This window comes from Culex quinquefasciatus, chromosome 3 (genome assembly GCF_015732765.1).
Source record: "Culex quinquefasciatus strain JHB chromosome 3, VPISU_Cqui_1.0_pri_paternal, whole genome shotgun sequence".
In the NCBI taxonomy this organism is placed as follows: Eukaryota; Metazoa; Arthropoda; class Insecta; order Diptera; family Culicidae; genus Culex; species Culex quinquefasciatus.
This window is the reverse complement of record NC_051863.1, coordinates 61,416,580-61,426,397: the sequence shown is the minus strand read 5'-3', so window position 1 is coordinate 61,426,397 and position 9,818 is coordinate 61,416,580. Positions and strand designations below refer to the sequence as shown.

Here is a 9,818-nt window from a genome sequence, read left to right as displayed (position 1 = left end):
GAGTCAATCTTTGTTTTCCACGTGACGAACAATTGCGTCAGAAGTGGGTGCAATTTTATGAATCTGAAGAGCAACCGAATGGAAGTTCCGTGATTTTGTATCATTAAAGCGCAGTGATAATGTCGGAGTAAGCTTATTCAATATTATTTAGCTGGTGCCATGTATAGCTATTGATAATTCATCGCTAACATTTCAAAAAACCTTATAGGTTTTGCGTGAGACATAGCGCTTATTTAAATGTTAGCGACAAATTATGCCAATCTCAATTCCAACCCTCTTCTAAAAATTTGTTGACTTCGAATACCTCAAAAGCTCGACGCCCTCGACTTTTTTATTCCTGAAAAAAATAAATCATAGATCGATTACAATACTTGCCACTTCTTGGTATCATTTTTCAAACAGTAAATTGGTTCCGCTTTGACAGTTCTGAATTGAGGCCGCTTTGCGGACAACTATTCTGCACCCAGGACAATATGTAGTAAGAAAGGGAACATACACAAATATTACTGTAATGACAAAAGTAATTTACATTTGAAATAAAAGGTGGACGAAATTCGTTACATAAAAAGTTTATTCTTGTTTTGAAAATGAAAACTTTTACTGCTACAGTTGAGATTTCCATCATTGCTGACTGATTTAAAAGTTATAAATTTTGATAATGTTGCATACGGGCCTTGGGCCAAACAACTGTACTAAAAATGTAACACTAATACACTCACAAAGAAAATGAATAAAACGACATCGCGACGGTTGTCGCGCTCTCTTTCGCTGTTCACCAGTGCAACATACAAGACGTGCGTTATTCTTCTTACTCGACTTGCTGTCCGATCTCTCCCCACCCAGCGTACGTTTTAGTGGCGACGGGGATCAAGGATTTTTTTTTTCTCTCCGGTGAAAAAGTAGTGATTTTGGTAATTTTTCATCGCGTTTCGCGGTACGCGTTTTGCGTTTTTTTATAACTCCAAATCAGCTACGGCTTTGCCGAGGTAAAGAAGTTCTTTTGTGAGAGTACGGGGTGAATTTCGCGGCAGTGTGCTTCAGAGGTGATCGGCTCGAGTCTACCAAGCAAGCGGCCATTTTGAAGCTTCTTCGGAGGGCGTCGGTGGAGCGAATTCTGTACGAGAAATCCGGCTGATCACGGTTCCGGAGTGGACGCAGTAGGCTGTGGCTGTTGGAATCTGGGAGGAGAATCGTTAGCGGCAAGTAGCAGAAGCGGAGGTCGGCAATTTTGGCAAAATCTGTCGGCGTTGGTTGGCGTCGGCGTGGATCGGACAAAGGCTGCCACGCGGTACGATTCTTTTGTTTGAGCTGTTTCTTAAGGTAGGGGCGATTGGGGCCAAATAAGTTCCTTTTGCTTTTTTTCTTTATTTTAAAATCATGTTCCACTGATCGTATCACAGTTGGAACAAGCTCGTGATTTTGGTTGTCCTAACATTTTAACATTTTAGAAAATTGAGTGTGCGTGTGTGTGAGCTCTTTTTGTTCTGGGTAGAACAAAGGAGGATAGAAAATTTTCATCCCATTTTAAGAGTGTTCTTATTTTTATTTATTCAGTGCGGTGAATTTGCCGAAGGTTTGTGAAGGTGCTTATTGGCGGCGGAGGACGTTCACGTTCTGTCTGCTGAACTTCCGGGTGAAATCCTCGGTGCTTTTCAACAAGGTCGGAGTTCTGGTATAGGAGAGCCGGAATTCTGGTGAAGTGCGTCGGCTTTTTCTGCTGTCAGAACGACGGTGCTTCAGCACAGGAGCAAAGGTTTGGTAACCTTGGTGTGGTTCTAAATAGAACAAGATGAGCATTGCTTCCACAATTGAGCAGTACCGGAAGGGTTCGTCCTTCGGTGACTGGGCTGAAAGATTAGAGTACAATTTTAAAGCCAACAAGTATACCGACGACTTGATGAAAACTCACTTTATGAATTTATGTGGTTCATACTTATACTCTGAACTGAAAACTATTTACAAAAAATCTGATCTCGATAAAGCAACCTATACAGAATTAGTTGAAAAACTCAAACAAAAACTGGATAAGACTGAACCGGACCTGGTTCAGCGGTTCCGTTTCAGCAAGAGGATTCAGCATCCTGACGAAACCGCTGAAGAGTTTGTCCAGGCGGTCAAACTCCAGGCCGAGTTTTGCAATTTTGGGGAGTTTCGCGATAATGCAATCTTAGATCGGGTTTTAGTGGGTTTAACTGACGATGACTTAAAAGAGCAACTTTTGAAAGAGGAGAAATTGACGATTGCTAAAATGGACAAATATATTACAACATGGAATATTGCTAAATCAAATGTACACGCAATCAACGCACGAACACACACACCACCAGGGAACATCAATCAAATTAGAAGGCCAGTTAGGGAGCGACTTGGTTTTAACCCATACAATAATAGGCAGAACTCGCAATATCGAAATAATTACAATAGAACAAATAACTACAACAGACAGGAAAATTTTAACAATCAGCAACGTGCACACATTTCACCACGAGCTCACAATTCTCAGCGTACTGTTCGATTTCAACACAGCAACAGAAATTTTAATCGAAATGCAAATTACAACAACAATAACAATGGTTACAATGGGGGAAACAATAACTTCGGATACAGGACGGACTATTCCCGCATGACGTGTGATCACTGTGGTCAGTTGGGTCACATCAAGCGGAAGTGCTTCAGGCTGAGGAACCAGAGAAGGGAAGCGGTAAACTTTGTTACTGAGGAAAGAGCGGGACCTTCAGGTAGACCGTCAGCTGGACCTTCAGGTGGATCGTCTGCTGAGACTGGTGCGGAGAGACAGCTGTCTAGCATGATGGGGCGGCTGAGCACTGGTGGGAATGTTGATCTCGACACATCTGATACTGACTGTGAGGAGTGGAATGCAGGTGTTGGCTGGAAGCGGGGAAATCCTCGCTCATAGAGATCAGCTGCGACCATACCGGGCTCGTGAGGAAGCGAGGACAAATATCCTAATTCCGACGGCATCCGGTGCAAACATGAACCTGGAGCAACCAGTGACGCTGAGAGCGTCCGGAAGCGCAGACGAGGATGGAGATTTCCGTGGATACTCGAACGCCGAGCTGGCTAGGGTCAGAAAAAGAAAAATTGATGCGGCTCAATTGCCGGAAGTGTGCTTAAGACGTTCAAAACGTTTGCGTAAACCTAAACAGGATTTCGAATTTAAATATGTTTAACTTTGGATTTTTTTCATGTCGTTGAATTGCGATTTCGGATTTATATAGAGAAATGTATTTTGATCAGAATTAAAATGAATTGATTTTGTTAGCATTAGAAGTGAATTCTTTTACTTTGGAAACAGTGAATTGTAAAATATTTTTAGTTTAATCTTAGACTATAGAAACAACTTCCGAAAGGGGAAGGAGTTGTTGCATACGAGCCTTGGGCCAAACAACTGTACTAAAAATGTAACACTAATACACTCACAAAGAAAATGAATAAAACGACATCGCGACGGTTGTCGCGCTCTCTTTCGCTGTTCACCAGTGCAACATACAAGACGTGCGTTATTCTTCTTTCTCAACTAGCGTCCGATCTCTCCCCACCCAGCGTACGTTTTAGATAAGACTGTATAATTTCTTTCATTTTGTCGTTCTCGTGTAAGGCTAGTCTGCAGATCGGAAGGAAAGGGGTCAAGAAACAGCTTTACGAACAGCAGAACAAAGGAGAGGGAGCGATTTCTTGGGGCTTTTCTTCACCCTCTCTGACTTACTTACGCTGCCACTGCTGCCCATTTGATTTTTTTCTTGACCGGTTCCTTCCGAAGTGCGTATACCGCTGTAACCATGTAATGTGTAATGTAAATTTCCGATATTATCGTTCACAACGATAAAGCTTATTTTTCTGAGTATTTACTATGACACTTTGTATTGTGAAAGCAGACAAAAATCAAAATACGAGCGCAACCTGTCAAAGCTGTTGCGCCACAGGCTGATGTACACGCTAACGACAAACCACTACATTTTTGTTTGGCGCAATAGATTTTTTCGCGCAACAGAAGTGTTGCGCACTTCGGTTTGGTGGTGCGCGGATAATACGACCTCAAAGGATCTAAAATGGATTTTAAAATATATTTTTTAAATTAACCTCCGAAAAAAATTTGTCTTGTCAATTTTTTATTTACATTAAAATGTAAATTTTTTTTCAGAAACTTGATCAGAAATGGTTTTTGTTAGGTGGACACCCTGCACCACACTCTGCGACAGGGTCACCCGGACGTCAACAGCTGTCAACATCAGGTCAACCTAGGTTGCGCTCGTACTTTGATTTTTGTCTGCTTCCACAATAACGTCCATCCCTAACCTGCTGAGCTTGGAGTTCGGACGTGACCATCGGCGTACCGTAAGAATCGGTACATCTTGGACGCGGAAGTTAGCCAACCATAAGCAAAAGCGTTAAATACAAAAAAAAATCGAAAACATCACTTTTTTCGAAAATCATCAACGCTTTGAAGAAATTGGATCCGCGGATAGTGTAGTTTCCGGCTTGCAGAATGTAATGTAATAAATAACTCAAGTTGTTTACTTTCGTCGCATGGAACCTTATGAAAAATTATCCAAGAATTTTATCAAAAAAATCAGAAAATATCACGTCAATTATTTTTTTTAAACTTTAAATATCTGCAGGTATTTTATCAATATATTTGTCTTACCCTGTAAGCATTACTGAAAATGTCAATTGGGTCCTAAAAATAAGCTTAGACTGCTGATATTATTGTTTACAGCGATAAAGCTTATTTTTCTGAGTACAATGACCCTTTGTACGACCACAAAGAGTTTAAAATGGATTTTTAAATCAATTTTGAAAAATTAACCTCGCGGTCCTTCTTGACAGAAAAGCTCCTACTTGACAGCTCGTTCCAAGGGGACCATAGTTGATCCATTGAAAAAATGTTGTCTTGTGAATTTTTTTTTTTTTGCATTAAAATGAAAAAAGTGATCAGAAATGGTTTTTAATCGTGTTTTTTTACCGTTGTACATATAAATTGACATATAGGGCTTTAGTACCCAATTAACCCAGAATTGTTCCAGAATGATCGAGTGTTAACCCCCTTGGAAAATGCTCTGAAAAAATGTAATTTCTCCTTTTTGTGTATCCAGATTTTTAAGAGAAGATGCATGCGGGGAAATGTGCGTGCACTCTCAATTGGGTACTAAAGCCCTATGTCAATTTTTATGTACAACGGTAAAAAACACGCTTAAAAAACATTTCTGATCACTTTTTTTCATTTTAATGCAAATTTTTTTTTTTGACAAGACAACATTATTTCGATGGACCAACTATGGTCCTTTGGAACGAGCTGTGAAGTAGGAGCTTTCCTGTCAAGAAGGACCGCGAGGTAAATTTTTCAAAATTGATTTAAAAATCCATTTTTAACTTTTTGTGGTCGTACAAAGGGTCATTGTACTCAGAAAAATAAGCTTTATCGCTGTAAACAATAATATCAGCAATCTAAGCTTCATTTTAGGACCCAATTAATTTAATGTATGCATTTTTGAATTTGTATCCAGATTCTTAAGCAAAGATGGCGTTACGAATGGTGAACGCCCGAAATGCCAAAATCACGCAGTGATACCAATATTACAAATAAGTGTGCCATGGTATGACAGCCAAACTTTTTTTTCTAATGTTGGTACCACTGCACGATTTTGACATTTTGGGCGTTCACCATTCGTAACGCCATCTTTGCTTAAAAATCTGGATGCAAACTAATGGTGTGCTATGGCTGTAGCTGGACCCTGCGAAGTATGTTGGCTGACATATCGGGCAGTCAGTCAAATAAACCAGCTAGAAGTCGCTTGACAATAAAAAATTTGCTAGAAAGAGATAGGAAACCTGATGCAAACAAACGTCCAGCTGTCATGTAAACATACTTTGAATAAGGCTTTCTAGTCAGAAATTTACCAACACATTCAAAGTATGTTTACATGACAGCTGGGCGTTTGTTTGCATCAGGTTTCCTATCTCTTTCTAGCAAATTTTTTATTGTCAAGCGACTTCTAGCTGGTTTATTTGACTGACTGCCCGATATGTCAGCCAACATACTTCGCAGGGCTGTGACAGCTACAGCTCGATCATTGTTTGCATCAGGACACTGTGACGAGGAGGTCGTCATTTTTGAGTTAAATTATATTTTTTTCACTGGGCCTAGAAAGCCTTATGTGTTGGTAAATTTCTGACTAGAAAGCCTTATCGAGAAATTAAAAGTGAGAGTGTGTGCAACATGGAGTTAAACTTTCTATGAAGATGCTGTGAAGGTTACCATGACTCTTTGAAAAGTTTAACTCCATGTTGCACGCACACACTCTCACTTTTAATTTCTCGATTAAATAAATTAATTGAGAGTGCACGCACATTTCCCCGCAGATGTATTGCGGTGTAATCCGTGTTCGACCATCCTTTCCAGTTCCTCGTCTAGAAAAACGTGACTTTTCTAAACGTCAAAATAAACGAATGTCAACAAAGTGTTACACCATCGGAGTTGGTCAAGTAGGAGAAGTCTCACGATTTTCCGGCTAAAAATTTAAATTTCCTCGATTCCCCGACCACACACACAATGAGCTGGACCGGCACGCTGCTGTCCTCCGCGCTGCGCAACCTGTGGCAACCGCGGCTCGTTCCGGTGCGTTTCCGTTACCACGCAGATAAGGCCGCCCGGGGTCCGCTCGTGCGCCGGTACGGCTACAAGGAGAAGATCCTGCAGGGTGGCCTACTGCCCCACCTGGACAACGGCCAGAAGCTACCGATGCCGGATTACAGGTGCGATTTGAGCTAGGATGGTGAAGAGTTTTGGTTACAACTGTTTTTCAATTGCAGACCCAAAAACGCCTGGTGCGAAAAGCGCGCCCTGTTCGGCCAGAACGACTACATCGACATCCTGGGCAACGACCGGCTGCACCCGACCCGGGTGCTGTACTCGGTGCCGGCGTGGCTGCGGGGAGTGTCAGGGAACGAGTACCAGGTGCTGCTGCGCAAGCGGCGGATGCTGAGCCGAACGATCTACCCGGTGGCGCGGCCAACCAAGTGGCGGGACATGGAGAAGCGCATTAGCTATCTGTACCGGTTCCTGAACAGGAAGACGAAGACGGGACCGTCGAATATTTAGGAGGCGTAATAAATGTGTTGGTTGTAGAATGTGTAATTTTGTCGACTTAATTCTTCGATAAGGAACTGACAACTTAATCAAGGGTAATCAATTTTTTGTAGTTTCAGTTGGATCAATCAAGTGTTTCAAACACCGTAGCAGCAGGATTCTGATCTTCCGGAATCAAACGCCACTGGTGCTGCTTCGTAAGCTCCAAAACCTTCTCAATTGACTTCTTCACCGTTGAAGTCGCGTGCCGCCACCGCTGAGGTGTAGCGATCGCGTCGAGCACCAGCCGCGAATCGGTCCAGAGGATCGTTTCCTCAAGTTTGAGTCGCGTCTCGTCCTGAACCTGCTTGACCAGCTGGGCTCCCAGCACTGCAGCTTCGAACTCCACCAGCAGCATGGATTGGGGTTTTCGGTGGTTAATTGGGACCACTTTCGATGAGGCAGCGGCCAATCCGACCGAAGTCGCTTGTTCGTTTTGATGTGACGAGCTTCGCAGATAGACACACGCGGCGATGGCACTGGTCGAGGCACCCACAAAAGCGTGCAGCTGATGTTTGGTTTCCCGTTCCTTTGTGAGACTTCGCGGGATCGTGGAATAACCGGCGATGCCGACTTTGGTTAGCCACGTGTTCCACATGCGCTTCGGCCAGCCGGTTAGTTGTCCGTCCCACGGAGTCGAAGTTTGGTGCAACTCTTGCAGAAGCATTTGCAGGATGATTGTCGTGTTGGACATTAGCCCGAGGGGGTCGTCCAACTTGGAGACCAACCCCTGAACATCCCGCCGGGAAGGCAAATCTCCAAAATTCTTGATTCGAATGCGATGATCGAGAAAATCGTTCTTGGTATCCCAATAAATGTCCACCTGATTGCCCGCTTGACCGTCCGACTCGTTAATCCAGCGGGTTTCCGCCGTCTTAATCATCTTGTCCAAAGGTTGAACCTGGCAAATCGCCTTCTTCAACGCCCCACTGTTGGTCACGAAATTCCCGCAAACAAATCCAGCCTTTTGGTAAAACTTGACCACCTTTCCAACCATCCGCTTTGCCTCCTCCAACGTTTTAAAACTGTCCAAATACTCCTCGTTGTAGTTCTGCCTCTCAGCCGGATTGCCCTTGGCCGGCACCTTTATCGTCTCCTTTGGCGCCTTCGCCGGCTCCTTCAAGCTGGCCTTGTCGAGTGATTCGCGCAGCAGTTTGAAGATTTGATCGCGGTCGGCCGGGTCCAGCTGCTTCATCCGGGGATCGACCGGCAGATCTTCCCGATCGTCGTCCGAAGCGGGCTCGTTGATGATGGCGTGGACCGAGAATGGGCCCTCGCGGAAGCGCAACAGGATGCCGAACATTGTTGGAATTAGGACGATGTGCAGCGACTGAGAAGAAAGGACGATCAACAATCTGAACAGATCGGTGGAACGCACCTTTTGTGCTGCCAAAAGCATTTTGGTTTTGTTTTAATAAACAAAGGAGAGCAATTCTAGCATTTCATCTAAGGCTATCTGTAGGCATGAAGGAAACCACTCTAAAGTATTATGCAAGAATTCTCCATCTACACGAAAATATATCACCATTTAACCATAAAAGTGATGCGATTGAATTTCGTTCTGGATATGTATTTTATAGTTTTTTGCACAATTGGACTGCAAAATCGCCTCAAAAAGGTCCGTGTCAACTTTTCATGGCGCGAATGGAATCATTTTGTGATTGGTTAAAGAAGTAGTGAGGAAGGAAACCATTGAAAAGATCAGAAAAATCGTCGACGAATTCGTACGAAGCGTTAATTTAATATCTTATTGGTTCACCACCAAAAAAACACCAGTTGCAAAACAGTTTTTGGCCACTAGCGGCGCCCGCCGTGTCAGTTTGTAGATCTCGATTTAAGGGGCAGGATTGTTAGTTAGCACATGTTGCTATTAGGGCAGCTGGTTTGCCCTGTGCTTACACCCCAGAAGTGCCAGAAACTCGGAGTTAAACCAGGATATGGGAGTTTAACGTAGCGATGTCAATCAGCTCAAAAAATATCATCTTCGGCCACTGGCAGCTCCGGCGAGAAACGGTCGTGTGCGGGAACTGCTGATCGCCCATATCGGCGAACCCCTTGGTCTTATTATAAAACTCCACTTACTTCCTGCTAAATAGCCCTCAAGCATCACAATCGGCTTCTTTCCCTTCCGTTCGAAGTAGGACGTAAGGGTCCTTGTCCTGTCGTACCATTCCAAGAAAGCGTTTGACGATTATTTCTCTCCAGAAATGCCGGCGGGATATCGGCCTTGTTAGCCCGCATCAACACTTTTTTTCAAAATCATCTTCAACCCTGCAGAATCGTCGTACGAGTCACTCTCGCTCTCGAATTGTTTGATGTTGATGTTTTTGTAGCATGGAAGGTTTACGAGCAGACATCTTCTTTCGATAATTCATCGTTCGTGTTTAGAGAGTGTCCTGTAATCTTACTCCACTTCCGTGTATGTCCAATGGGCGCTGCCCATCCATATTTCTCTATTATAGAGTTAAACCGCGTTACTTTTGATCAGATTTATCATATGCGGCCCTAAGTGATCCCATGCGAATGCGTACCGATAATGGAGATGGCCGACCGTCATAATGTGTTCTTCGTCACAGTACCATCGTGGGTCACTCTACTCCAACGGTTGTTGCCGTACAAACTCCTTGCAGCTCCGTTTAAACTCGTTAATGTTGCTCGAAATCTGTGCAGC

The 9,818-nt window shown here is 43.5% G+C and overlaps 2 protein-coding genes across 2 annotated transcripts; one reads left to right on the top strand and one right to left on the bottom strand.

The window, feature by feature from the left end:
- The first annotated feature begins 6,453 nt into the window (after positions 1 to 6,453).
- On the top strand, positions 6,454 to 7,156 carry LOC6043431 (39S ribosomal protein L51, mitochondrial). Its single transcript, XM_001858987.2, has 2 exons — positions 6,454 to 6,774; positions 6,832 to 7,156. Exons 1-2 carry the CDS (start codon positions 6,572 to 6,574, stop codon positions 7,118 to 7,120), a joined length of 492 nt encoding a protein of 163 aa, XP_001859028.2. The 5' UTR covers positions 6,454 to 6,571; the 3' UTR covers positions 7,121 to 7,156.
- Positions 7,138 to 8,733, bottom strand: LOC119768878. Its single transcript, XM_038260460.1, has 2 exons — positions 8,673 to 8,733; positions 7,138 to 8,477 (listed from the first exon to the last, which is right to left on the bottom strand). The coding sequence occupies exons 1-2, from the start codon at positions 8,673 to 8,675 to the stop codon at positions 7,233 to 7,235; spliced, it is 1,248 nt and encodes a 415-aa protein (XP_038116388.1). The 5' UTR covers positions 8,676 to 8,733; the 3' UTR covers positions 7,138 to 7,232.
- Between the last annotated feature and the right edge of the window lie 1,085 nt (positions 8,734 to 9,818).